Source organism: Calonectris borealis, chromosome 2, assembly GCF_964195595.1.
Source record: "Calonectris borealis chromosome 2, bCalBor7.hap1.2, whole genome shotgun sequence".
NCBI classification, from domain to species: Eukaryota; Metazoa; Chordata; class Aves; order Procellariiformes; family Procellariidae; genus Calonectris; species Calonectris borealis.
This window is the reverse complement of record NC_134313.1, coordinates 171486514-171513604: the sequence shown is the minus strand read 5'-3', so window position 1 is coordinate 171513604 and position 27091 is coordinate 171486514. Positions and strand designations below refer to the sequence as shown.

General features: G+C 52.0%; 3 protein-coding genes across 9 annotated transcripts in view; 1 reads left to right on the top strand and 2 right to left on the bottom strand.

The window, feature by feature from the left end:
- The window catches only part of SMARCD3 (SWI/SNF related BAF chromatin remodeling complex subunit D3), a 115539-nt gene extending 113341 nt beyond the window's left edge, over nucleotides 1–2198 (bottom strand). Inside the window, exon 1 of one of the 4 annotated variants that reach the window (XM_075144501.1) lies at nucleotides 2139–2198. The gene's annotated coding sequence lies outside the window, so the exon portion shown is untranslated. The other 3 variants (XM_075144500.1, XM_075144502.1, XM_075144498.1) reach the window with 3 other exon arrangements.
- A 9208-nt stretch (nucleotides 2199–11406) lies between these two features.
- Nucleotides 11407–15413, bottom strand: CHPF2 (chondroitin polymerizing factor 2). The gene is made up of 4 exons (XM_075144488.1): nucleotides 15013–15413; nucleotides 13799–14363; nucleotides 13170–13352; nucleotides 11407–12884 (listed from the first exon to the last, which is right to left on the bottom strand). The coding sequence occupies exons 1-4, from the start codon at nucleotides 15285–15287 to the stop codon at nucleotides 11622–11624; spliced, it is 2286 nt and encodes a 761-aa protein (XP_075000589.1). The 5' UTR covers nucleotides 15288–15413; the 3' UTR covers nucleotides 11407–11621.
- Nucleotides 15414–15934: 521 nt separating this feature from the next.
- ABCF2 (ATP binding cassette subfamily F member 2) lies at nucleotides 15935–26847 on the top strand. 4 transcript variants are annotated; one of them, XM_075144489.1, is made up of 15 exons: nucleotides 15935–16144; nucleotides 16427–16595; nucleotides 18858–19070; nucleotides 19996–20178; nucleotides 20511–20682; nucleotides 20837–20932; nucleotides 22036–22138; nucleotides 22224–22319; nucleotides 22427–22546; nucleotides 23103–23192; nucleotides 23427–23537; nucleotides 23797–23859; nucleotides 24320–24448; nucleotides 25290–25493; nucleotides 26249–26847. In XM_075144489.1, exons 2-15 carry the CDS (start codon nucleotides 16442–16444, stop codon nucleotides 26384–26386), a joined length of 1872 nt encoding a protein of 623 aa, XP_075000590.1. In that variant the 5' UTR covers nucleotides 15935–16144; nucleotides 16427–16441; the 3' UTR covers nucleotides 26387–26847. The 4 variants fall into 4 exon arrangements, with proteins under 4 accessions (XP_075000590.1, XP_075000592.1, XP_075000594.1 ...); XM_075144491.1 differs by having other exon boundaries at nucleotides 16142–16222; XM_075144493.1 differs by lacking the exons at nucleotides 15935–16144; nucleotides 25290–25493; nucleotides 26249–26847 and adding an exon at nucleotides 24651–25239 and having other exon boundaries at nucleotides 16338–16595.
- The last annotated feature ends 244 nt before the right edge of the window (nucleotides 26848–27091 follow it).

Below are 27091 nucleotides of genomic sequence, written 5' to 3'. Positions count from 1 at the left end.
AGGCCATTCAGAGCACTGGTTTCCTACAGATACAGATCAGTTTGTCCTGAGAGAGTACCTGGCACTATGTGTCTCCGTCTCAAAACAGAGCTGAAGGGCACCTTAGAGGCAGCAAGACGAATAGCACCTTTTGAGAGAGGGTATCTCCTGCATGAAGGTTGGTTGTTCCTGGAGCACTGGAGACAGCTGTCAGTTGGTCACAGGACAGCACTGGGGTGTGGAGTGTCTCCAGGAACAGGGTTTTAAGAGGACTCTCCTCTCCAGAGGACCATGGCAGGGCAGGCTGGGCGATTCCAGACGAGTGCTGGTGTCTCCCCCGGGAAAGTCAGTCCCCGCTCAGGGAAAGCCTCCCGAGGGGGCCTGCAGTCCACATTTGGGAGTGGTAAATGAGTACTGGGCTTCCCTCTCTGCCTGCCTCTCCAAGCCAGCTGGGTCCCTGCGAGGCAGCAAAGCCACCATAGCTCGGCCGAGGACGCGGGGGCACACGCTGGGACAACCGGCGGGGGCCAGCTGGGCTGCTGCACCGGCGCAACGCCGAGCCCGAAGGGAAGAACGGAGAGAGCGGCGCGCCAGACGTCGGGGAGCCGCGCGGCGGCAGCGGAGCGCCGCGGGAGGGGGCACCGCCGGGCGGCACACCGGCGGTGCGGGGCCCGCTGCCCGGACTCTGCCAGTCTCCCGGTCGGGAGTGCTCTGCAGGCAGCGCCGGGGCGGGAGCAGCGCCAGTGCCCGGGGTCCATGCCCGGCCCGCGGGTGCCGCTGGCGCGGGGCAGTGCCCGCGCGGAAGCGTCCCGCAACCAGAGCTCCCGCAGGCGCCCGGGGCAGAGCCACGGCAAGTGCCGCCGCGGGGTCGAGCCGGACGGAAGCCCGGGGCGAGGGGCGGCGGGACCCGGGGCAAGGCTCACCGTCCCGTCCATGCTCCTCCCCGCCGCGCCGCTCTCCCGCTCGCACCGGGGCCGCCGTCCCAGCGCCGGGCGCGGGGCGCCTGCGCGGCGCTGCGGAGAGCGGCGTAGGGACCGTCTGCAAAGTGCGCGTCGATCGCCGCCCGCGCAGGAGCGGCAGCGCGGCGCCGAAACGGGCTGCCCGCAGCGCCCTCGCCGCCGGGGGCGAAGGTCCCAGTGCGAGGGCGACCGCTCCTCCAGCCGAGCCGCGCTCCGACCCCCTGCGTCTCAGCGCCGCTTCGGCGACAGGAACACGGTGTAGCCGCGGTCCCTGCGCCGGTTTCCTAGCCCTGCGGGGGCGGCGCGGCGTGGAGCTCCTCCCGTGGAAGGGCGGGGGCAGCGCCCGTACCTTTCCAGCCCCTCGGGCGGCCTTGGCCCTGCCGCCTCTGAACAGCTCGCTCTCGCCCGACGGCGGCGTCCACGGCGGCCTCGGGAGAGGGTCGGACAGGCTGCGGGTCCGCCGCCACAGCGCCGCCGCCGCCGCAGTCCGTTCCCGCCGCCACGGCCCCCCGCCCCCTGCCGCCACTGAGCTCCGACGCCACAGCCCCCTCACCCGCCAGAGCGCCTCGCTCGCCGCCACAGCCCCCTCACCCGCCAGAGCGCCTCGCTCGCCGCCACAGCCCCCTCACCCGCCAGAGCGCCTCGCTCGCCGCCACAGCCCCCTCACTCGCCAGAGCGCCCCTCAACCGCCAGGGCGCCTCACCCACCAGAGCGCCCCTCACTCACCACCGGCCCCCGCCACACCGCTCCGAGTCACCGCCAGAGCCCCCGCGCCACCCCAGCTCCCCCAACCCGCCGCCACAGCCCCTCGCCTCCAGAGCGCCCTTCACTCGCCAAAGCCCCCGCCGCCACAGCGGCCCTCACCCGCCACAGCGCCCTCCCGCCGCCACAGCGCCCCTCGCTCACCACCGCCCCCTGCCGCCACAGCGCCTCACGCGCCGCCAGAGCCCCCTTTGCTGTCACAGCGCCCCCAACCCGCCGCCGCAGCCCCCGCGCGCACCACAGCGCCTCCGCCCGCCGCCATCCGGCCCGGCAGCGGCCCCGCCGCCGGCGCCGCTCTGCCCAGCCCCGGCCGCCAGGCAGGTCGGGCCCCGCCGCAGAGCCCACGCCCCGGCCGCCCTTCGGCCGTAGGGACAGCCCGCGGCCCCGGCCCATCTGGCGGCGGTGCCGGTAGCGGCCTGCCCCGCCGCGCGGACCCACCTGGCGGCGGGGCTGGTGCCGGCACGGTGGCGCTGGCGCCGGGCGGGCGCGCGCCGCCCCGGGGCAGGGCCGGGAGCCGCCCGCTCGCAGCAGAACTCGGGGGCGTACGGGGGGGGCGTTTTCCGCCGGTGCCGAGCGAGAGCGGCACACGCTGCCGCGGGGCAGTGCGGGGCGAGGCTTGACCGAGGCTCGGTGAGAATTTCGGTGGTGATGTGAACACGTGTAACCCGGGTATCGGGAGTGAACGTGGCGGGCAGAAGCTTTGAAGCACGTGTGATATTTCAAATTCAAAACTGGCCTGCACCGAGAGTTACTACCCTTTATCTCCATACTTTTTTGCACACCTTTCTCTCAAGGAGCTAGAGACGCCTGGGAGGATGAGGATGCTAGGTTTGGTGGACCGTGCATCTGTTACACTGTGCCAATTGTAACGGGAAAAGGAAAGTTGTGTTGTGAATATCCAGTGGAAGATATTTATGAAGTACGCTTTCAAAGAACGATTTGAAGAAGCACCGAAGAGAGTCTGACTTCAGTTAAAGAAGCACTGCAAACAATGAGGGATGAGGAGGGGAGTGTGTATAGGATGAGCACTGAAAGTGAATAATTTTGAGTGATGTTCCAAGGAGCTGTGAGAAAGGGGTTAAAGGAAACAACTCAGTTTAAAGGAGTATCAGAGCAGAAGCCAAGCAATTCTGCCAACTCCAAGTGTTCAAAAAGGGTGTAAGTCTAAAAGCTGAAAGAAAATCTTGTAAAGATTATGAGGTGGATTTATGTCTTGCGGGGTATTTTTAAATGGGGGCTATATATTTATGTGCCTTTAGCTTTTTCAGTTTGCATTTTTCACGTGTCTCACATTTTCAAGCTTTTTGCTACAGCTATTTGCACTAGAAAAACACTGTTGTAAATGGAAAATGCTTTTTTCTGTTACCTCTAATCCGGAAACTGCCACCTTTGAGCATCCTGGAAGAAATGGTTTAGTGTGCGTGTTGAGAAGGTAATGTAAGTGCTGGGTACATCCAGGAAAGACAATCTGAAAGAGGAACGCAAGAGAGGGCGACTGTCTTGGCGAAGGTACATGGCTCATGAGGGGCAAGCCCTGAGACAGCATTGCGTGAAAGCACCTTGTGTAGTGGTTCAGGCTGGGGCTCCTGGCAGGAGACTAAGCTAGCAGCCTGCACGCGATTTGCAGCACTGTAAAGCATGTTTCATGGTGGGTGTGTGATGAGGGAATGTGTAAGGCCAAACAGAAGAGAGCAAGTTCCTCAGAAAAGAAGTCTTCATGCTGGAGTTAAGAATGGAGGAGTCTGCTGGGCAAGAATACCTTGCTTTTGCGGGGGAAATGTGCACCTGTTGATGAGATTATATCATCCTCTGAATCTGGTCATCTGATCTGTCCAGCAGCAACTCCAGAACTTCTCTGTGGAACAGCCTAGACCATCTGCAAGTGATTGGCTTGCACTCTCCAGAGTGTTAGCAATTGGCTGTGAACCACTCTGGAGTGAGAAGATTCAGCATCCTGTCAACTGTCCTGAGGTAAGTGCAGCCGTCCTCGGGACTGCGCAGACACAGCTGAGCTGCTTAGCACTGCCAAGGGAGGAGAGGGCGAAACCACCCCATGCAGGTTGCCCAGATGAGATAGGCTGCACATCCCCCTTGCATGGGAGAGTCACACCATTTATATTCCAGACTTGAAAAAGATTGATGGACACCATGATCAGATACAGTATCTGAGTTCACATCATCTGTATTTTTATTTAAAAAATGAAAGTATACCTTCTAGTTAGGGATAGAGCGGCAGCTCCTTCATAAGTGAGATGATGGTGAGCCTATTTTCACCTGTTTCTTGGAGTAAAAAATGCAGCTGGGACAAAAGCTTCCTGTGTTTGTAACATATACTGAACATTTTTCTCTGGGATCAGCAAAAGCTATTTCAACAGGATAAGTAAGCTTGTCTAGGGCATCCAATGGGCAAGTTACCCATACCACAATGGGAGACAAAGAAGAAAAATATCCAAGGACATGGAGCCCAAAGCAAGTGAAGTACGCACAAAAGTACACGCACCTGGAGCACGGTAAGCGCAGTCGGAGGCACAACAGACACCTAATGAAGGTATGCATTTTCTCAGGTCAAAGGTGACAGTCATGGTAATTTGTCTTCCTGGCCAATCCATGACCCCATTGTAGTCCATGAATTCTGTATCACGATCCTCACAGAGTTTATCATTTCTGGCTGAACTGAAGTGTGTCCTTGAAAAAGATCTAGTCCTTTTTTGCAGATAATGACACAAAAATGGTGGTATAGAGTCAAATCGTAAGAACACCTGACTCATTTACCCTGTTCCTGACAGTGGCCCACACTGAATGCCTAGAAAAGATCATAACAATGGGGTAGACGTACAGTGCTACCTCCCTGAATGCTCTCCTAGCTCTTAGTGATTTCTGATTCAGAGACCTGCTGTGACAGAGGTGTTGGCTTTGTGTTTAATAGCCTTTGATGGATTTCTCTTTTGCAACTTCCATCCACTATATATTCACAGTCACGAAATTTAAGGCCATAAAGACCATTAATTCTGCCCACTTACATATGACAAGTAATTTCACATGGGCTTCCAATGATCTCTGTTACACAAACCAAGTAAATTGTAACATACCGGAAAAGCTACCGCTCTGTAATTTCACTAGCTAATCACTTTCATCGCTAAAAGCATATGCCTATTTTCAGCTGGAATTATCTGTTGCAGTTTAAAGCTGTTAGTTTTGGTGTTGCTGTTGTTGTGCCTTACCCCTAGACAATTAGAAACCTCTTTAGTATCCAGCATTTTTACTCAGTAAATGTACTTACACACTCTAATCAGATTACCTCACAAACTTCTAAGTAATTAGAGTTCATAGAATCATAGAATGGTTTGGGTTGGAAGGGACGTCTAAAGCTGATCTAGTCCAACCCCCCTGCCATGAGCAGGGACATCTTCAACTCGATCAGGTTGCTCAGAGCCCCGCCCAGCCTGACCTTGAATGTTTCCAGGGATGGGGCATCTACCACCTCTCCGGGCAACCCGAGCCAGGGTTTCACCACCCTCATCATAAAAAATGTCTTCCATAGATATAGTCTGAATCTACCCTCTTTTAGTTTAAAACCATTGAAACCAGTTTAAAGCCATTACCCCTTGTCTTACTGCTACAGGAGTTCTGCGTCTCCCATTGTAAAATATTTCCTCCAGTCTTCAGACAAATTTTGTGAACCTCTTGTGCATTCTTTTTTTTTCTCTCTGTTCCTTTCAAGCCTTAGAAAAAAGGGCTATGCCACGAGGGGCCTTATTGTTGTCTCACATCAACAGCATCTGTTTCCCCCAGATTGTCTGCCTGTATAGATCTGTTATATCATGTCTTAATCTTAAATTGTAAACTTTACAGGGCTGGGATAGCGCTGTATTTTAGTGTCTAAAATAGTAGGTCCTGGTCAAATTAAGCTGCTTGCGCGTTAATACAGTCAATTTCTTTCCAGATTTACCTTTTTTTTTTTTTTGGTACAGTCCTCTTTGGAGGAGTGACACGCCTTTATTTTCCCCAGGCACGTAAGTTTGCACTTGATTGCTTTAAGACAAAATCTGTTTGAATAGCCTTACTCTGCTACACACTCTTCTCCGTTGTTATCCTATCTTTATGACTGTTTTTTGCAGTACTCGTTTTTTACATCATCTGCAGATTTTATCAGCAGAGATCTTACATTTGCTTCCAAATCATTAATTAAACGTCAAACAACACTAGCTGGAGAACTGTCCCCCTAGGACCTAAGTAGAAGTGCCCAAACGCAACAATTGGCTCTTGTTTCCCGGACGACTGGAGGCTTGCCAACGTGACGCCCATCTATAAGAAGGGCCGGAAGGAGGATCCGGGGAACTACAGGCTGGTCAGCCTGACCTCGGTGCCGGGGAAGATCATGGAGCGGTTCATTTTGAGGGCACTCACGAGCCATGTCCGGGACAACCAGGGGATCAGGCCCAGCCAGCACGGGTTCATGGAAGGCAGGTCCTGCTTGACCACCCTGATCTCCTTCTATGACCAGGTGACCCGCCTCGTGGATGAGGGAAAGGCTGTGGATGTGGTCTCCCTGGACTTCAGTGAAGCCTTTGACACTGTCTCCCACAGCATCTCCTGGAGAAGCTGGCGGCTCACGGCTCAGACAGGTCCACTCTTCGCTGGGTAAAAAACTGGCTGGACGGCCGGGCCCAGAGAGTTGTGGTCAATGGAGTTAAATCCAGTTGGGGGCCGGTCACGAGCGGTGTTCCCCAGGGCTCAGTACTGGGGCCGGTCCTGTTCAATCTCTTTATCAACGATCTGGACGAGGGGATCGAGTGCTCCCTCAGCCAGTTCGCAGACCACACCAGGCTGGGCGGGAGTGTTGATCTGCTGGAGGGCAGGAAGGCTCTGCAGAGGGACCTGGACAGGCTGGGTCGATGGCCGAGGCCAATGTATGAGGTTCAACAAGGCCAAGTGCCGGGTCCTGCACTTCGGCCACAACAACCCCAGGCAACGCTGCAGGCTTGGGGAAGAGTGGCTGGGAAGTGCCCGGAGGAAAAGGACCTGGGGGTGCTGGTCGACAGCGGCTGAACATGAGCCGGCAGTGTGCCCAGGTGGCCAAGAAGGCCAACGGCATCCTGGCCTGTATCAGAACTGGTGTGGCCAGAGCAGGAGCAGGGAGGTGATCGTGCCCCTGTACTGGGCACTGGTGAGGCCGCACCTCGAATCCTGTGTTCAGTTCTGGGCCCCTCACCACAAGAAGGACATGGAGGGGCTGGAGCGTGTCCAGAGGAGGGCAACGAAGCTGGTGAAGGGTCTGGAGCACAAGTCTGATGGGGAGCGGCTGAGGGAACTGGGGGTGTTCAGCCTGGAGAAGAGGAGGCTGAGGGGAGACCTCATCGCTCTCCACAACTCCCTGAAAGGAGGTTGTAGCCAGGTGGGGGTCGGTCTCTTCTCCCAAGTAACAGCAATAGGACGAGAGGAAACGGCCTCAAGTTGCGCCAGGGGAGGTTTAGATTGGACATTAGGAGAAATTTCTTTACTGAAAGAGTGGTCAGGCCTTGGAACAGGCTGCCCAGGGAAGTGGTGGAGTCACCGACCCTGGAAGTATTTAAAAGACGTGTAGATGAGGCCCTTAGGGACATGGTGTAGTGGGCACGGGGGTGTTGGGTTGACGGTTGGACTGGATGATCTTAGAGGTCTTTTCCAACTTTAATGATTCTATGATTCTATTTGTATGCCAGTCAGTTAACTCACATTATTTGTTTGCTGCTATATAACTTTCTGTTTAATAGTTAAAGCATTGGATTAAATAAAATGGATTTTCAAATCTGTAATGGCTGTCTGATCATCTTTAACTCAACGTGTAACTTCAAAGGCTTAAGTCAAGTTGTTTGCCAAGTCTTACTTGCTGTACAACAACCTTGACTAGTATTAGTTATACAGGAATGCCAGCTACAACAAATTTCTTATCAGTTAGTATTTCTGGTTTCAATTGCTTATAGTCTAATGTTAGGTATCTGTAAAGAATGATTAACATTCTTCTTATCTGGTGTAACACTGGATCAATTCGTTCAATATTTAATTTGATTTTTTTCTTTCATCTTTGCCTTATTGCAGTTTTAGTTTACTATCCCCAGGCTATTCCAGCTGGAGCATAACTGTGAAAGTTAACCTGTCTGCCTGTAAGACGCAAGTTGTTGCTTTCATATAGCCTAATCTCACCTTGGAATGGAGAGTTTTGAACAGTAAACCAGAATCTTCAGTTTATGGACTCAGCAGTTTGCTGGCAGTATTTCCTGCCTTGCCTTTCCCACATAGCTGGATTTAAAAAAAAAATCAGCTTCCAGCCTCCCTCAGTTTTCTCCCAAGATACTAGATGCTCTTAGGAGTTTCTAGTTCCGTGTACTATTGCATTATTGTCTTATATGCACTGACATAGGCAGTGCCTTACCAAACAATAATCCATTCCAATTTTTTGGTTTACATCTTTGTTTTGTTTGAATGACAAATCTCACTGTCCTGTTTCGCATGACTCTCTCTCTTCTCTAATGAGGACTCACTAATAATTCTAGCTTGCCCTATGTAATTTTAAAACCTTCTCTATAGCAGCTTGTTTTACATCACAGATCCCCAACTGCTACGTCCCCTACAGTTTCATTACCACAGAGAGAGTTTTCCTGACAGTGGACTTACTGCATCTTTTTCAATGTTTATTGTTTCAGCTTGGTTGCATGACACCTGTTTTACCCCCATGCATCGTATCGGACTGCTTGCTTTGCTTAGGTAGTCGTCTACACATCCAATGCCCATTGCCAGTCCTTCCACCTGTGAATTCTCCCTGGATATTACACCACATTGAAACCTGCATTTACAAGCTATGCATCCTCTCTGGCACCGTGAGGCTGGATTTCATGCATCAGAATCTCTTTTGTCTTCAAGAAGACAAACACACCATCACCCAGGCAAGCAGCAGCAGGGGTTCCTACACTGGCCATCTTTGCTGTTGTGGTGATCCTTCCTGGAAGACAGTCACTGTACATCAAGGAGTCGATGACCCACATAACAGTTATCCTGGGCGCGCACGGGCCCGTGCTGTGCTGTGCTGCTGCACCGTGTGGCACTCAGGCCTGTGTTTGCTGCGCAAACCCCTTGCCTGCAGGACAACCTCAGCCAGCTCGTGGTAACAGAGAGCCTGCAGGCAGCTCCCAGTCCCTACCGCCGATTATGTCACCTGTGTGGCCTTGCCTTTGTCTAGAAGTGAGGCAAGAAATTCTCATGCATCATCCTTTCTGTCTGACAGTAGAAACGATGAATAGAGTTGTTTTCTTGTAATCCTATAATAGCTCTAATGGCCAAAATGGGAGAATCTACTCTACAGATGGGGTCTGCATGGCGTGCTGTGTGTGGATCAGAGGCCCGTTCTATGCTATACCACTTGGGGTTCCCCGCATCTCAAGGATGTAAGATTATCTAGACTATTCTGTCGTTATAGTGTTAGCTCTAATACATCATATTTTAAACGATACCTTACACAGTCTGAGTGTCTTTCCTACTAGGATCATAATGGATCAGCACCTCCTCAGGCAAAATAACCACTCATAACAAGAAAAAGGTTCCCAGTTAGCTTCTCTTTCAAGGTTTGCTTAGCAACAAATGTGCATCCCAGGAAGACATTCATCAGAGATCTGACTTCTTCCCATGTAAATGTAATCAAGTCATCTCTTACTTTTTCAATAAACAAATCTAAGATTTCTATCCCATTTGAAGCAATGTTCCAGACCTCCAATACTTCTTTTGAAGCTTTTCTAATCCTTCAGTATCTCTTTTGATGCTGACCTCCACCTCATACTCCTCAGGAATATAGCAAATACAATCTCTCCTTAAACAGTGCTTATGCAGCCATGAATGGGGTTAGCCACACTGGCTTATCACACTGAAATTCCCAAGTTCACATCAGGGCTTTGGCCTTTGATTTCTAGGATACTGGCTGGAAAGCTGAAAGCTTTGCGGTAAAAGGATTGGTGGGGTCCTGTATAAGCCAGCAGTGTTCCCTGGGAGCAAAGAAGGCCAACAGCATCCCGGGCTGCGTGAGGAGCGTTGCCAGCAGGTCAGGGCGGTGATCCATCTCCTCTACTCAGCATGGGTGAGACACACCCGGAGTGCTGTGTCCGGTTCTGGGCTCCCCAGTACAAGACAGACATCGACATACTGGAGCGAGTCCAGCAAAGGGCTGTGAAGATGGTTAAGTAATTAGAGTGTCTGTTGTAAGAGGTGAGGCTGCGAGAGCTCGGACTGTTTAGCCTGGAGAAGAACAGGCTCAGCGTGGCTCTTACCCGTGTACATAAGTCATTGATGGGAGAGCATAAGGAAGACAGAAACAGATGCTTCTCAGTGGTGTCCAGTGACATGACAAGAGGCAACGGGCACAAACTGAAATGCAAGAAATTCCACTTAAGCATGAGAAAGAACTTTTTAACCGTAGAAGTTATTACACACTGGAACAGATCGCTGGGAGATATTGTGGAGTCTCCATCCCTGGACATATTTAAAATGCAACTGGACACAGTCCTCAGCAACCTGCTCTGGCTGACCCTTTGTGCAGGGGCGGGACTGAACCAGATGAACTCCAGAGGTCCCTTCTCTGTGATACAGAATAGGGAAATCTAAAACATAACCTGTTTAATTTCTAGATAAATGATTTTGCAGTTACCTGTCTTATACATAAGTACATCTTATATCTAAATCATTCTGTATGAGACTTGTCCTCATTTTCTCCCACCTGGTTAACCTTTGTTGTCTGCAAACTTTTACCAACATTTTTTCCCTCAAATAATCAAATATAATGAGTGACGTTTGGCCAAAAACCTGTTCCCGTAAGAGCACATTGAAAACCCATACCTGGTCATTAAAAGAGAGCTTTTCACCCATTTAATAGATTACATTAATGAAAACATGGGTATCAGTTGGGAATAACATCCCTTGAGAATAAGCAAACAGTTGCCTGCTTCCACTAAGATGCACGCGGCAAGCAGGTGGATATACCTGATGGAAACCAGGTCCTAAACCTGTGTGTATTGAAGTTGTGTAGAGCCAGGAGCACAATCAAAAACTATGGTGTAACTGAGGAATCTTCTGTCCCTTAGAAGAGCTGCACAGGCTCACCACTTTAATAGGTGCAGGACTTACCAGGTAATCAAATCGAAGCTGAACTGTTGAATCTGCAAGCCATGCCATCTGCCCATCTGTGATAGGAAGCGACATACCTTATTTTCAGGGATAATACTTTGCTCAATCTGCAGAACTGAAAGTAGCTGTTGGGGATCCTTCAGACAGTTCCTGGTTCCTCCCTAGGGCGTACAGCAACCCTCTGTCACACCACAGTGCTCGGCCCAACCGAAGCAAGCTTGGTTCCCAGATTGCACAACAAAACGAATGTTCTGCAGTTGTGGAGGAGCCAAACATAGCAAAGTGAAAGTGCACTGAATAGCTTTGTCCAGCAACAAACTAGACAGGCTGTGTTTATGCCTCCTCGAAAAATGAATGCACGAAGACACAAACACACAAGAGGGTGCAACTGCAGCACTGAGAGTAGCATAGTCGAGGTAACTTTGTTCCAGTACATAGCTCACATTCACTCTCGCTGCACTGCTCAGCAGAATCACGTGGCTTAAATAAAGGTCGACTCTACAGCTTGTTTTACATCCCTCATTCCAGACGCTATAAAGTTTACAAGTAACCACATGAGTCTGCCTGGAAAGAAACTTTTATTTATTTAAAAAACCCCACAAAACCCCTACAGAAACAGCCTCACTCCATAGCCCATGCCTGTGCTTCAGAGCAGGGCTGGGAAAGTCTTCCTCCTCCCTTGACCCACATGCCCTTCACCCATGGCAAGGCTGGGAAGGGGATGGAAAGTGCCAAGTGTTAAGGTGCTGAGAAGCTCTTGATGTTTCTAGTCTCTCAAGTGCTGTTGGCCTGTTCCTGCTCGAAGAGGGCCATGGCTAAATGCGAGCGGGATGCGAGTCCTTCCAAGTTACTAAGCACACAGCGGTGGTATAACTCCTCACTAAGCCGGGGATTGCAGCTCCTCAGTGCATATTTCTGCACTAACCCTGGCTCCACAGCCCTAAAAAGGTGCAGACCAGAGTAGTGGAGGAAGACATCAAACACCTCCATGCTCTCCAGCACCTCATCTCGGTCTAGGATATCAGCTGCTAGCTTGGTACGTGCTGTCATATAGTCAGAGTTATAAAAGCAGGCCTCAGCAAAGGAATGTCTGTCAAAATGCCCATCCCTCAGGAAGTCAGTGCTGGAGGAAGCAGTCTGCTCACCACGGTACACCAATGCAGGGTTGAACTCTTGGAAATGCACCGGGAAAAAGACCTGCCAATTGCTGATAGTATTCATGCGGCAGCGGTTCAGGAACTCCATGTTGATTTCTGTCCAGACACTGGCCAAGAAGAATAGTGTATCCACAGGGTGCTTCTTTGAGACTATATCCATGAGTTTCACTTGCGACGGCACCTCAGTTTTAACACTAATCCAGGGGATTTTAACTTCTGCATAGCGTTTCTCCAGCTCTCCTACCATGGCTTTGACTCCAGCAAAAACATCCATCTGACTGACTCGCTGGGCATCATAGGGATGATAGATGAAAAGCAAAGTCAGCAAGGCATTATCATGAGTGTCCAGTGTGTTCATCGCAAACATATCCAGGAAGTTTGCCACAAAATCCAGGTCCTGCACTGTCAAGGGAAGCACCAGTTGCACCCGTGTGGCCTCTGTCACATATGGCATGGGAATAATTTCCACCTTACTTAAGGGCCGCACCAAGCTCACTCGTTTTGCCAGAACATGACTGTGGCCCTTTTGGGTCACTGCCTCCAGCAGTAGGTCCAGTGTATATTCCATGCCCCGTGTGGGGTCAAAACGCCGATAGCCATTCAGCAACTGCCGCTTGCTGAAGCGGAGCAGAGGCTGGTAGCGACTGTTAAGTTGCTCAAGTGCTGACTCAATGATTTCACTGACATCTGCTTTGCTGGCTCCAGAGAGCTCACACTTGGGGGAGCCATCGGGACAGGAGAAGAGGTGCTGCTCAGTGAAGTAGTCCCAGCTGATTACCTCAAAACGTGACTTTGGAAGAAACGGGGCATTAATGCCCACAGGCCATGTCAAGCCTGCCTCACCTGCAGGGGTCAATGACGTCAGATTCCTCATCTGCATCTGTGCAAAGAGAGAACGTGTACTGATCCCTACCACTTTCTCAGAGAGATCCACTCCATCTCCCACCCAGGCCTGCCTCACCACCTAGAATTGTATCTTGGCAGTACCACACCAGCAGTTTTGGATAACATGGTGTCAGAAGTGCTATTTCTGAGACGCAGGACTATATCCTGTGTCTGGCTGACGGTCACCTACAAACAGAAGCAATAATCTTCCTTCACTGTATTGAAAGAAAAGGAAACCTGTTTGGTTGAGGAGTTTTTGCAGATATCCCTCACCACATACCTGGAGGTCCTGGATCTCCTGGTAGGCTCTGTCCAGCTGGATCCTACTGAAGTGCTTGTGCAGCCGGTACATCAGGGTCATATCGGAAACAGGGTGCACAGCAAGAGCTGCTTGCAACTCCTCTTCTTCCTCCTTCTCTGGCTCAGTATTTTTGGCCAATTCATAGGTGCGATAATGCTGGCCCTGAAATGGACAAGAGCCAGAAACACTGTCATGGAACTCAAACTCACAGAGAAGCCTTCCCTCACCCCAGACATGCATTTGCCCCTCTTTCCATGCTGACTGCCGTACCCAGAGACGAAAATACGAGAGTTGTCCCCACCCACCCTACCCCCCATAGTACATGCCCGCTTGCTTCTCAGTACCAATGTGCTCTTTATCCGACCTCCAAAAACCTGTGGATCAGCATCTGCTAGTAGGCTGAAAATTAAATACTGTATGTGCTCTCATCCCCAACATCTCAGCTTTGATTATGGGCCTCTCCCCAATGCTGCCACACCACACAGCCCTTTCCTCCTCTGTAACTCACAGCAGAGGTCCACAGAAAAGCCCCTTTGTTATGCACTTAAGTAAAAGCATCGGTTTTGTCAGGCTTAGCTAACACAAAACCCTGAGAAGGGAGGTAGTACCTGGAGCTGGGAAACACAAGTGATGCCAAGAAAATCGATGATGCAACGTCCCAGCCACTCATCTGGCCGCACACTAAGGATCTCATTGCGACAGCTGTCCAGGTGCGGATGGAGCTTAAGCAGCAGGCTGCGGGAGATGAGGTAGCCAAAGCCACCATGACAATAGCGGGCCTGCTCATCTCCCCCGATAAACTCCTCCGCTCGTCCCAGGTAGACATCTTGGTTAATACTTAGGTGAGTCACCAGAGCCTTGACCTGTTCAGCCTGGGCATAGGTGTCATCCTGCATGATGTAGAACCAGTCATAGTCAGAACCAAAATGCTGATGGATATAGTGCACGGTCTCATACATGAGCCAAATGGGACGCTCATCCCCATGGGCCACCAGCACCATGCCATGGGGCACCTTGGCACTGCGCAACCCTGTAAAGTACAGCAGGCGTGGGAAGTGATGGGCTACTGTCTTGTTCACTGCCACTGCCAGTGTGTTCAGGGTAGCCTTGGAGGTCAGCACAGCCACAAACAGTCTTTCGTGGAATCCCAATTCTGTCTGGATGTAGCGAGTTCTGTAAAGGAAGGACATATCTACATGACAAACAGCTGGATGACAAAAATCAAAGGATTATGATATCTTAGGATAAGTCTTTGTCTGCTGGAGTCTACCAATAGTGAAACAGTTGAGCCTAAAAGTAGAGCTTTAAGAGAAGACTCACTAGTAAAAATCCCATTTTGTAAAAACACTTGCTTCTTTCAAGGAAACTACAACCTCACATCCTTTATCCAAGCTACGAAACTGTGCTAGTGTAAGTAAGAAAAAATACAGAGCTAACCACTTGCAAGTTATATACTTTATTATTAATTGCTCAAAATTTTCCCAGTGGATAGACTGGTTAAAAAAGTTTTGAATAATAATTTAACATGTTCTATTGGACAGGAGTAATAAAAGAAGAAATATTCTCAACCTTATTGGGCGTTTCTGTTGCCTTTTTTTTTTTTAAATTAACTTCTTGAACACTTCTCTACACCCCTTTGTTACCTTCAAGGTGACAATCTCAGCCATTGCCTTGCTGCACCATGCTGTTACTACATAAGGTATTTCAAACAGCATATTCCACCTTGAACCTGTTAACTCCCTGGAGGATTTAGAACCCCAAACAGCACCCACATGTGATTGTCTTCCTTGAAGGAAAGCCTGGCCAGAAGAGCAGATTTTACCTGAGCACTTTTTTGTAAGGCTTGTTGGGGTCCCTGTAGTATGGAACAATCCTAGGCCTGAAATCCTCGTGGCCCGGGCCCGGCCTTCCTTCCGCCGCCTCCAGACGCGCTCCGCCGTCGAGGGCCCCGGGGCGGCCCGCCGCCGCCAGGCACTGGTCCTCGCCGCCGCCCTGGCTCCAGGAGGCACGCAGCAGGCTCAGGCTGCAGCCAAGGGAGAGGCCCAGGACGAGCGGCAGCACGGGCCGCAGCGCAGCCAGCAGCGCAGCCAGGCGCATGGCGGCGCTGGAGCCAGCGGGGCCCCGGCGGGGCGACGTCCGGCCGCGGGGCGGTCCGGTCCGGTCCGGTCCGGGCGGGCGGGGGCGGCCGCAGGCCCGCTACGTCCGGGCGGGGCTGACGGGGCCGCTCCGGCGCTCGGGGAGCCGGCGGCCGCGGGACATCGCCGGCGCGGGGCACTCGGGCGGCACGGGGCGGGCAGCGGCGGGCCCTGCGGGGCAGCGGGCGGGCGAGAGCGCGGTGGCCCCCGCGGGGCCGCGCACCGCCCCCCGACGCCGGCCCGCGCGGGTCAGCGGCCCCGGGGCTCTCTCACCTGCAGGCAGGGCGGCCCTTCTGCGCGCAGGCCGGTGGCAGGGCCGGGGGCGGCGCGGAGCTCCGTGCCGGGGGCGCGGGCGGACACAGCGGCTCCCGCCCGGCCGCGCTGCCGCCGCTGCCACCTCAGCCGCCACATCGCGACCCCCACGCGCTTCCGCTTCCCCTTTCCTCTCTATGGTGCCCCGGCGGCCGCTCTGCCCGGCGGCGCCGTCGCCTCTATGGTGCCGCCAGCCACCGCCCCCCGCGCGCTCACGTCGCGCGCCGGTCCCTGCCCGCGGCGGGCGCGCGGTGCGCCGGGGGAGGGGCTCGGGGCCGGTCCTGGCGCGAGCGGCGCGGTGCACGTCGGGACGCGCAGTGCCCGGCAGCCGGCGCCGCGCTCCGGCCCGGCCGGCGGAGGGAGCGCGGCCTCCACTTCCCAGAGCCGCGCGGCCGCCCGGCGCGGGTGACGCTTCGCGCTCCGATTGGCCGCTGTTCCGGGGGGGTGGGGCGTGCGCACGCGGTAGCAGCTGTCCCGTTGCGACAGAAGGAAAGCGCGGACCAGCCGGTGCGGGCCGGGCGCGCGGCGCGGGCCGGGCCCGGCGGCGCGGCGGGGCAGGAGGAGGAGGAGGAGGAGCGGGCCGGAGTGGGTTGGGCGGCGCGGCGCGGGCAGCCTAGCGGGCGGGCGGGCAGGCAGGCAGGCAGCCCTCGGCCGGGCCCGGCGGCGCCGCCGCGTGCTCCGGGTCGGGCCGGGCGGCGCGCGGGGCCGCCGAGCCGGGGAACTGGGGCGGGGCGATCGGTGCGGCCCTATCGGCGCGGCCTAACAGCGCCTGTCGCACCTCCACCGCAGCCCCTCCGCCGCGCCATGCCCTCGGACCTGGCCAAGAAGAAGGCGGCCAAGAAGAAGGAGGCGGCCAAGGCCCGGCAGCGGCCGCGCCGGGCCCCGGAGGAGAACGGCGATGCCGGGACGGAGCCGCAGGAGGTCCGGCCCCCGGAGGCCAACGGAACGTCGCTGCCAGGTGAGAGGCGCCCCCGCCGTAATGCCGGCCCCGCCGTAGTGCCAGTCCCGCTGTGCCCGCGGGTGCCTGGCTTGTGTCCGTGCGCTGCCCCACAGGGTGCCCTCGGTGGGGGTCAGCCTGGCAGCCCCGTGTGTTCCGGTGCAGGGAGTGTCCAGCCGGGGCCCCTTCATGGACAGGACCGTACGCGTACGTTGTGTCCACGGCTTAGTGAACTGGGACATTTGTTCCTCTTCAGAAGAAATACCTCGCGGGCATGGGCTTGTGCTGAGCTGGGCCAGCTGCAGTGTCCACCATTAGGGCCGCTCTCTCTCCTGTGAGCCAGCAGGACACCTACGGCAACTTGTGGTGGCTCTCCGTAAACTGTGCAGGTGAAGGATTCCCTAGACCCTCTCTTGAGGCTTGCAGGGTAAAGATAGAGGGTGCTGATGGTGTCTTTTCCCTCTCAAACAGATACTGTCCCGATCTTCTGGTATTCGATGCCCAAACCTGTTTGGTTTTTGGGGGTTTTTTTTGTGTTTTTTTTTTTTTCCCTGCTGCAGGAACCACTGTAGTGTCTGAATTCTTACTGTTCTTACTGATATTGCTATGACCCTCTGTTCATCTGTTTCTCTGGGACATGTCTGGTTTGCAGATACTAAGAGCCTGGCTATCTTAATGAAAGAGACTTTGTCAACAAAGAGCTGTTGACCTCCCTAAAGGAAGTAGGCAAGGTAAAGCTGACAGAGAGAGAGTTTATTTTTGTCCTTACTTGAGCCCACCCGGTAACCCGCAGTCTGTTGGGCACCCAGGTTTTTGCAGGCTCAGCCCACGGTGCATTGTTTTCAGAGGCGCTCTGTGTGTGGCACAGAGGCCCGGGGCAGCCAGAGGCAGGGGGGTCCGGAGGGCCCCGCTCTTTGCCAGCTGCCCCCAGGCACGCCCCTGCGCTGGTGCTGGCGTGCCCGGGCCGCAGGCGAGGCGCTGCCGGGCTACCAGTGCCTGGACGCGGCTTTGGCCGGCCACCGCAGCCGGGCGCGGGCGGCCCTGGGTCCCGGCCCGCACCGGCTCGGGCGGGGACTCGGTGCCCGCCCGGACCGAGCCGGCCAATCGCCGTCCGCTCCCGTGGCTCATTTGCATGCCGCCTTCCTATTGGTGGAGGGTGGGGCGCCGCGGCGGCGGCGGGGCCGGGCCTCGGGCGCTCGCCGTTTCCGGCCGCTCCCCGCGGGACCCGGCGGCCGCGGGCAGCGCTCCGGGCAGGGCCCGCCCCGGCGGCACTGCTGAGGAGCGGAGGTGGCGAGCAGGCGCTGGGGGTCGAGGGGAGGCTGGTAAACCCGCGCAACGCCAGAGGGCAGGTCAGGAGGGTCGGTGCATGCAGATTTCTTATTGGCAGTTCCCTGCGAAGTAATTGCACGTCAAGGATAGAACTGTCTTGCCCCTCTTCTCGTCATCTGGTTTACTTGTTTATGTGACTGGTCTGCCTGCATTGCCCGTGCTTTCAAAGGGGGTCCTGTGTCAGTGCAGTTGACGTCTTGTGCTCCTTGGCTAAGGCACCTTTGCCTTGGTGATAATAGTGGTTTTGCTGAGCGAGTGATTTTGCCGGGAGTGCTGGATGTTGACAGCCAGGGTGCTATCCCCCACTGACCTGAACACGAACAGTCTGAACACCAGGTCTCTGCTCTGAGCAGCTGGAGTGTTGCTGAGATCCTCCGTGCCATTTTCTTCTTCAAATGGCAGTGTCTCACCAAGGGGTGAAAGTTGGACTGTAAGTCAGGGCTGCAGCAGAAGATCAGCATGACAGGAAAGATTCGCTTGTACTGTAGGAGGAAAGGAAGAGGGGGGCATAGCTTCTCAAAAAATTGGTAGGGCCTATTCCAATGCTGCTGCTGCTTCTTTCCTCCTCTCACCTTTCCCTTCATTTATTTTCTAGCCAAGTTCTCTTTTGGCCAGCCCTTTTCTTAAGCTTGCAAGCAACACTTTGTAAGTTCTCTTCCCACCCCAGTCCTTCCTGTCCCATCATACTTGGATAACAGGCGAGCTGTTCTGGCTGCTCACTCAGTTCTAATGGCCAGATTTTATTTAGAGAGCAGGTGGAAGTTCCTGTTAGACCATATAAATCCATCTGCTAAGCTGAAAAGCTGAGTGTCATTGCGTCTGGGCCGCCTCAACGTTTCTGTAGAAGTGGGGACATGGGAGTTGTTTTTGTGGTCCTGGGCCTATTAGTGGGGGGGCTTATGGCTTCCCTTGTATTTGTAAACCAGTAACACTTCTGGTCTGTCTCTTATCTAGAGGTGGATGCTCTTACAAAGGAGCTGGAGGACTTTGAATTAAAGAAAGCTGCTGCCCGTGCTGTGACAGGAGTGCTGGCCTCCCATCCCAACAGCACTGATGTGCACATCATTAACCTCTCGCTGACCTTCCACGGCCAGGAGCTGCTGAGTGATACGAAACTGGAGCTGAACTCCGGGAGGCGCTACGGCCTGATCGGGCTCAATGGGATCGGTAAGCTGTGGGGCGCAGTGACGGGGCCTTCTTGGAGCTCGGTGAAGTTCTGTCTGCTGAGAAGCTGGACAGACGCAGGTGGTAAATGCTGGAAACGAAAGAAGGCTGTTAGACAGACGTGGCTGGGACACGGCAGTTTCCGTTCTCCCATCTCCCCACCCAGGAAGAGGAATTGCTAGGATTGCTGGTAGAAGTATGAGGTTGCATTCTGGCTTTGGACTGTGCCTTTGAACTTGTTTCTGTGGAGAGTTGGGTAAGATGTCTGGGATCAGTGAATCTGTCTGATTCCTGTTTGCAGGATTTGTTTAGCAGTGTCAATCAACTTAATGCTGATGCTATTGGTCAAAGAACTTGCACAGTATGGAGGAGTAGGGAGTGTGTGGTTTGGCCTGAACGGGAAAACAACTGTACAATCCCTGGAGAAGGCGACGCTTTACATGGAGAGATGCAGAATATGTGTAATTGAAGAAGAGCTAGTAAGAGTGACCAGCTGGTTTAACTTTCAGGAAAACACTTAGGTTCTCTAGTGATGAGTGCATTACTTTCCTCTGTGTTAGAAGTCTTTAGAGTCTGTGGTCCTGGTAACAGATGTCAGACCTGGTTAGGCAGCAGGAAGGATACAGCAGAGACAAAGTTCCCTAAATCTGGGCAAGGGCTGAACTGCTGTGGTTTCCAAAGAGCTTCATGTCTCAGTCCGGTCCTTGGGGTGGTGAGCCGTAGTTGGGAGGGCAGCCTGTCGCAGTGAGGCAGTAGGCTCTGCTGTGTCTCTAATTCTTCTGGCCTCTTGGGCAAGAAATTCCCAAGGATTTTCTGGGGTTGGAAAGGGAGGGCATCAATGGGATCTGGCTGCATCTCGGCCGTTTCTCTGTGACATTGTATCTCACTGAATCCAACAATTAATTGTGGAGTGTCTGTCTGCACACAGGGAAATCCATGCTTTTGTCAGCTATTGGGAAACGAGAAGTGCCCATCCCAGAGCATATTGACATCTATCACCTGACCCGAGAGATGCCTCCCAGTGACAAGACGCCTCTACAGTGTGTGATGGAGGTGGATACAGAGAGGGCCATGTTAGAACGAGAGGCGGAACGTCTGGCTCATGAAGATGGTAAAGCTTCTCGGAGTCCCTGTGGACAAGGGACATTTCCTCCATTTCCCTCCCCACTGAAGAAACGGTCTTATTTGGGTTCCTTGGCAGAGTTTTTACATGTTACGGTACCTATTTCCCCCAGCTGCCCCGTACTAGTTGAAAAGTCCTGTGGGATTACACTTCTTTGGATGAAATTATTCCATGCAGCTTCTTAAGAAGTGTCTCAGGCTTGGGAATGGAGCGGGCTGAATAGTGGTAAAGCAGATGGACTATGAGTTTTCCCAGCTGTATAGAGGTGCAGCTGAGAGCCCTTTATTGGTAGAAGTGCTGACAGGCAGGCTCTCTTTCAGCGGAGTGTGAGAAACTCTTGGAGTTATATGAACGTCTGGAGGAGCTGGATGCTGACAAGGCAGAAGCACGGGCCTCACGTATCCTTCACGGCTTGGGGTTCACACCAGCCATGCAGAGGAAGAAGCTGAAGGACTTTAGTGGTGGCTGGCGAATGAGAGTGGCTCTTGCTAGGTGAGTGGCGTACTGCCTGCTGCCTCCTGGGAGAATGCCTGTCTGCTCCTGACTCTGCAGAGCCACTTACACAGTTCTAAGAACTCAGAGCAGAGCTGAGAGGCTTTGAGTTACCTGCATTTACCCTACACTGTCATCTCCCCTCTCCTTTCAGAGCCCTCTTCATTCGGCCTTTCATGCTGCTGCTAGATGAGCCCACAAACCACCTTGACCTGGATGCCTGTGTGTGGTTGGAGGAAGAGCTGAAAACGTAAGCATGAAGGAGTTTGCTGCGTCTGTGGGTTGTGCTTTTCTGCTGGAACATCTTGTCAGCATGTGAGCAAGTGCTACAGGAGTAACTGTCTGTAGTTCGTCTGGCTACATAACTATATTGCAGTACCAGTGGCACCTTCTTGCGCTTACTGCTACACGTGTCTATGGAAGGGTTCTTGATGCAAGGGTAATGAATTCCAGACAAGACCCCGTTTCTCCCTCACTGAAGAAATCAGAAATACTGGTTTGTACTCCCTGGTTAAAGCTACTTCCTTGAAAGACAGGAGCAGCCCCTGGTGGCTTGTGGACCAGCACCGTGTGCTGTGAGCTTTCCAGGCCTGGCTTCCAGCTCATCTTTCTGCATATTGTTCCTCTGTTTTCGCAGAACTGTAGTATCTGAGTGTGTCACTTCCATCTTGTTCTAGTATGTCCGGTGACTGTTTTTCATAAACAAAGGTAAAATGTTAAGGCTTAAAGCAAAAAGCTTAGGAATAGTTATGAAGCTTAGGTTATCTGGTTTGTGCATTAAAAGGACTGTATTGCGAGAAGGGCTTTTCATTTGCAGAGGTTTTTCCATCAGCTTTGTCAGTTGAACCTTTTGCGTGCTTACTTTAGAAGGAAGGAACTGTTTTAGGAAAGCAGTTTGAACATCTCTCTTTTTGGGAGGCTTTAACCAGTCATTTTACAGATTTGGAGCGGAGCCAGGCGTGGCGTACCTGACAGATGGTAGTCTGTACCAAGGTGAAAGTAAGCAGCAAAGCTTGAGACTTCCTAGAAGTGTGATGCCAGTGGAGTCAGTGGCATCAGTAGCGCTAGTCACCTACCGCATGGGCAGCCAGCCCTTGACTCTTTGTGAAGACTGTCTTATGGTGAAGAGTGTTTTAACACAATGAAAGGTGTTTGCAGTATTTGCTTACTGCAGCTGGTTGTAGCTGCTTTACTCCAAATTTCCCAAAGCGTCTCCAAGGCTGTTATCTTTTTGTTCTTAATCTGATTGTAGGCAAGAGAGATCTGGTGCATGTAAATCCTTTGTCACCATCAGGGCCAACGAGCAAGAATTCTTTTCCTAGCTTAGTCTCTAAAACTTGTGTGGTGCCACAGGTTCAAGCGGATCCTTGTGCTGATATCCCACTCCCAGGACTTCTTGAATGGTGTCTGCACCAACATAATCCACATGCACAACCGCAAACTGAAGTACTACACGGTGAGTAAATGGTATCCTGCGCAACTAGCAAAAACAGAGGAGCTGCTCTCTGAGGCACGTCTGATGTTCTACGGTCTCTTTCTAGGGAAATTATGATCAGTACGTAAAGACTCGCTTGGAACTAGAAGAAAATCAAATGAAGCGATTCCACTGGGAGCAAGATCAGATTGCCCATATGAAGGTATCTGCCTAGCTGCATGAACATCTTTCTCCCCATGCAGGTGGGCATCCCTGCACCTCCTCAACCTTGTTATTGTGGCTTTCGGCTAACTCTGTGTTTTGTTGCAGAATTACATTGCACGATTTGGTCATGGTAGTGCGAAGCTGGCCAGGCAAGCTCAGAGCAAGGAGAAGACCCTTCAAAAAATGATGGCTTCTGGCTTGACAGAGAGAGTTGTGAATGATAAGGTAGGATCAGACATGGGATTGCATCTAGAGATCAGTATTGGAAACATGGGCTAGATAAGTAGAATGATCTTTGGCTGACAGCAGGAATGGCTGACACAGCTGGGAGCAAGAATGGTATACCCTTCCTGATGCCAAGGACGACTGTACTGAAGATAGTGTAACACTGAAGAGTGGAAAGAGGAGGAGGAATTTTCTAGAGGAGAAAAGGGGATTTGTCATATCAATAAGGCTATTTTGCAGACACAGAAATCAGAAATGAATGTCTAAGAGTTGGAGAAGATGGGGGGGATGATCAGAGCAACTTCTACTTGTTTGAAGAGTATAAGCCCACATTTGCTTCAAGGGGAAAGAAATAGGGACTCATTAGCCTGCGGATGAGCTTGCAAGCAACTAATCAGAATAAATCTGTGAGTGAGTTGCTGGAGGGGCTCGTAAAAAGTTGCAGTCTGGTGCCTTGGTCTACAGATGATGTTTGTAGCGAGGCATGGTTATACCAGAATAACTGGGTTGTCTTGTGCTCCAGGTTATCTAACAAGTGGATATTCTGTGTTAACAGACTTTGTCGTTCTATTTCCCACCCTGTGGGAAAATCCCCCCTCCTGTCATCATGGTGCAGAATGTCAGCTTCAAGTACACCAAGGATGGGGTGAGTATGGGCCGTGTGCGTGGGTTGCGTGGAGGTTCTTGTATCCCTGCCTTGTTTGGGGGTGAGGCTTTTGGCTAAGCTTTCTGACCAGGCTGCAGCGTATGACTAGTGGATCAAACTTCTTAGCAGTGTTAATGCTGAGTCTTCTGAGGACAGGGCATTACAGCTGCAGCATGGAGGTTCTGGGTAGTAGTGGAAACACGTAATACCTGTCACGATTTTTGTGATTTGCAGCCATGGATCTACAATAATCTGGAGTTTGGGATTGACCTGGATACCCGTGTAGCTCTTGTTGGACCCAACGGAGCCGGAAAGTCAACACTGCTGAAACTGCTCACAGGAGAGGTATACTCCCTACATTGTCTGCCCTGTTCTGGACCTTTATTCTTGGGGTAGTCCTCAGTGAAGCTGCACTTATTTGCCAGAGCACCCTGATCAGGCCTTGGAAATCCTAAGGTCTTGCTGCAGTGTAGGGCTTTTTCTCTCATATTGTCTGTTCAGGCTGCCTCCTCTGTGCCAGAGCAGAGATTGCTGGATTCTGTATTTCTGGTGTACGGCAGAAGGAAGGATTTCCTGGTGAAATGCTTTTATCTTCCCTTTCTAGCTGCTGCCCACAGATGGGATGATTCGCAAGCACTCGCATGTGAAGATCGGTAGATACCACCAGGTACTCCCTACAGCAGCCACCAGGATGTGAAATGCTGAGGAAAAAGCTGTCAGGAATGAGGAATCTTGCCCCTTTATTTCTGCTTCTAAGGCCCCCCCCCGCTGCCTTCTGTGCCTGGAGATGGGGGAAAGAACTGTTCCGTTGGCTGAATGGGCTCTAGCAAATGTTCTTACCCTGAAAAGAGGCTTGTGGTGGTCCTTTCTGTTTAGCCTCTCACCTTTTATGGGAGAGGTGGTTGCCTTGTGCTTGGTGGTGGACAAGCCTGCTCTTCTGAAGCAGCACTCCTGCTCCTGAAACGGAGACTCCTTCCATAGCAGTTCAGTGGCTGTACTGTGCGTGGGGTTATTGGCTCTTGCGTTCTGCTGCTCAGCTGGTACCAGAGGGTTATAAGGGGGGAACTACTTTTGGCCATGAAGTGGGTGGCCTGCACAGCCTGAAGCTGACTTTTCTTCTCTGTCAGCACTTGCAAGAGCAGTTGGACTTAGACCTCTCACCCCTGGAGTACATGCTGAAATGCTACCCAGAGATCAAGGAGAAGGAGGAGATGAGAAAAATCATTGGCAGATATGGTCTGACAGGGAAGCAGCAGGTGAGTATGAGCTGTTGAGGTTTGCTTTTTGCTCATTAGGGAAGTAGAGCTGCTGCGTTTTCTGTTGCTCTACTGATGTCTGACGGTGTGATGCAGTATGCAGCATGGCACACCACAGCATCAAAATGCTTTTTCCATCTCTGCCTTTGAAAATGGAGGAAAAAAAACCTCATGGCTCATAGGAACTTTCTTTGCATTGCAGCAATACGTGCGTTGGAATGGGTGACCTCCTTAGAATCTGGGTGGAGACAAGACAAGTTCTGGAATAGTGCTAGACTCTAGCATATTTCAGCTGTAACTTGAACTAGTTTGCTTATCTCTTATTTCTGAGATGAATACCAGGCAGAAATGCTAGAACATATTGTCAAATGGGAGTGGGGATCACTTGGTTCAAACAAGAGGGTAGGATCACCAGTGGTTCTCTAAGTCTAAACTTGACATGCTCCTGTACATCATACGTCACACATATGACAGGAGTTGTCCTCATCACTGCAGTTCAGTGTTGATTTCTACATTGCTCTTCCCCATTTGTCACTCCAGAAGTTGAGAGTAGTTTTCTGGTCGTGTCAGGATGCAATCAACACTAGTCAGACCTCAATTAACTATCCTTTGGAGCCTTTAACACCAGCTGGGTCTTGCTGTGGACACTCCTCCTTCAGAAGCCCCTGGAATTCCCTCGTTCTGCTGGTGAGAGAAGCTTAGTCTAGGTATGAGACTGACTAAACTCGTCCCCTTGTGTCATGTAGCTGCTGGAAACACCGTGTGAGATCTGAGTATTTTGTGGTCAGGGTGGCAGTCTAAGTTTCCCCGCAGAGCTGTGAACAGTGTCTGTGTTTGCCAGGTGAGCCCCATTAGGAACCTCTCTGATGGGCAGAAGTGCCGTGTCTGCTTTGCGTGGCTGGCCTGGCAGAATCCCCACATGCTTTTCCTGGACGAGCCCACCAACCACTTGGACATAGAAACAATAGATGCTCTGGCAGATGCTGTCAATGAATTTGAAGGAGGAATGATGCTCGTCAGCCATGACTTCAGACTCATCCAACAGGTAAGAAAAGTAGTGAATTTTGTCAGAGCACCTTTCTAACACTTCAAGTAATTAAAACAAGGTGTTTTCAACTGACTGGCTCTTACTCATCCCAAAAAGATGCGTGAGTGAAAAAAAATCACTGGACACAATTCCCTTGCCATGTTCAGTGACACAATTACTGAGCTAGCCTAGGAAAACATTAAGTATTTGAAAGGAGAAAAAAAAAAAAAAGAAAAAACCACAAAACCCTAGAAGTGAAGAATAAGTTAAATGGAAATCATGACACACTGTGGAGGCCTTAATTAGATTTTTTTAAATGATATTGGAATAGTTATAGCACAGTTTTTTATGACTCAGTTTGCACAGGCGACTGAAATTGCACCATGTACACACAGATGTCAAGTGCTGATTTGTCTGCAAGTTCAGGTATAATTTTATTTTTCAGTGCATTATATCCAAGTAGTTCAGGTCAAAACCTACTTTCTTGGATTCCCAATTTAGCGGGAAAGGCTTTTCTTCTTAGTCCATGTACAAAAAAAGAAATTTTGAGGGGGCAATAATTTTTAGTTCTAAAATCCTGTATAAATTATGCAGAAAACACCAGGTAAGATATTTCACTGCAGATATTTTTCTTCGGTGGTTGAAGTGTGAAAGTTATTAAACTCTTTTCTTACCAGACTTCAGAGAGTAGATTTCGGTTAATTTTTTATAATTTTGGTGAAATGTACTGTACTGTAAACCTCTCCTCCTCCTCCTCGTGTGCTTGCTTTCAGGTTGCACAGGAGATCTGGGTCTGTGAGAAGCAGACAATCACAAAGTGGCAAGGCGACATCCTCGCCTACAAGGAGCATCTCAAGTCAAAGCTGGTGGATGAGGATCCGCAGCTCACCAAAAAGACCCACAACGTGTGAGCTCTAGAGCAGTCGGAGACTGAGAGTGGCCAATGTGACTCGCCCATCTGCTGACTGGAATGGGACTCTGCTGCTATCTCTGTGGCTGTGTTCTAGGATTGCTGCAATACTGCTTCCCCTTGACTTGCCTTGCACCTCTGCATCTGGACAGATCTCTTCTCTCCTGATCTGGCTACGTTTGGGCAACCATTTCCACGTTTAGATGATGTCCCATCTGACCCAGGCCTTGGCACCTGATGGTCTGGGGTCATGGCAGTGGCAGTTAGGGTGTCTGAGCTGCAGTATACAGAAGTGGAGACCCCAGCCCAGCTTCTCCCGCCTCTTCTTTCCCAATTTCTGCTTCAGTTTAGATACTTCACTTCAAACTCCTCTGGCCTTGGTTTGTTTTTAACTATTATTTAACAGTGTAATAAACAGATCTGCCTGAGAATCCATCAGTCAATAAAGAGGGAAGAACAGTCTTGTCTTGTTTTGTGAGCAGTAGTAGTTACTGGGGCATACTGGGGCAAATCAGCTGCTGCTGAGCTTGGAGTAAGGATGCGGAGCCCTTTCTTCTGGGGTGAAGGTTCAGTTCTTCAGTACCACCAAAGTTACGACCTGAACTTGTGGGATACATGAAGTGTTGGGTACTGAGCTCTGGAGGTACAGAGCGGTGAGTAGGATCCTCACACCTGGGAAACCTCTGCTAATCCAGAGCGAACGCTG

Bases quoted from the DNA above. Each gene is read 5' to 3' on its own strand.
- CHPF2 (XM_075144488.1), bottom strand. From the start codon at position 15,287: ATGCGCCTGGCTGCGCTGCTGGCTGCGCTGCGGCCCGTGCTGCCGCTC. The intron at 14,364-15,012 runs GTAAAATCTGCT...CTTCCTTTACAG, and splicing joins CCTTACAAAAAAGTGCTCAG to AACTCGCTACATCCAGACAG. The intron at 12,885-13,169 runs GTATGTGGTGAG...CTCTTTGCACAG, and splicing joins AGGAGATCCAGGACCTCCAG to ATGCAGATGAGGAATCTGAC.
- ABCF2 (XM_075144489.1), top strand. From the start codon at position 16,442: ATGCCCTCGGACCTGGCCAAGAAGAAGGCGGCCAAGAAGAAGGAGGCG. The intron at 16,596-18,857 runs GTGAGAGGCGCC...TCTCTTATCTAG, and splicing joins CAACGGAACGTCGCTGCCAG to AGGTGGATGCTCTTACAAAG. The intron at 23,860-24,319 runs GTACTCCCTACA...CTTCTCTGTCAG, and splicing joins AGATCGGTAGATACCACCAG to CACTTGCAAGAGCAGTTGGA.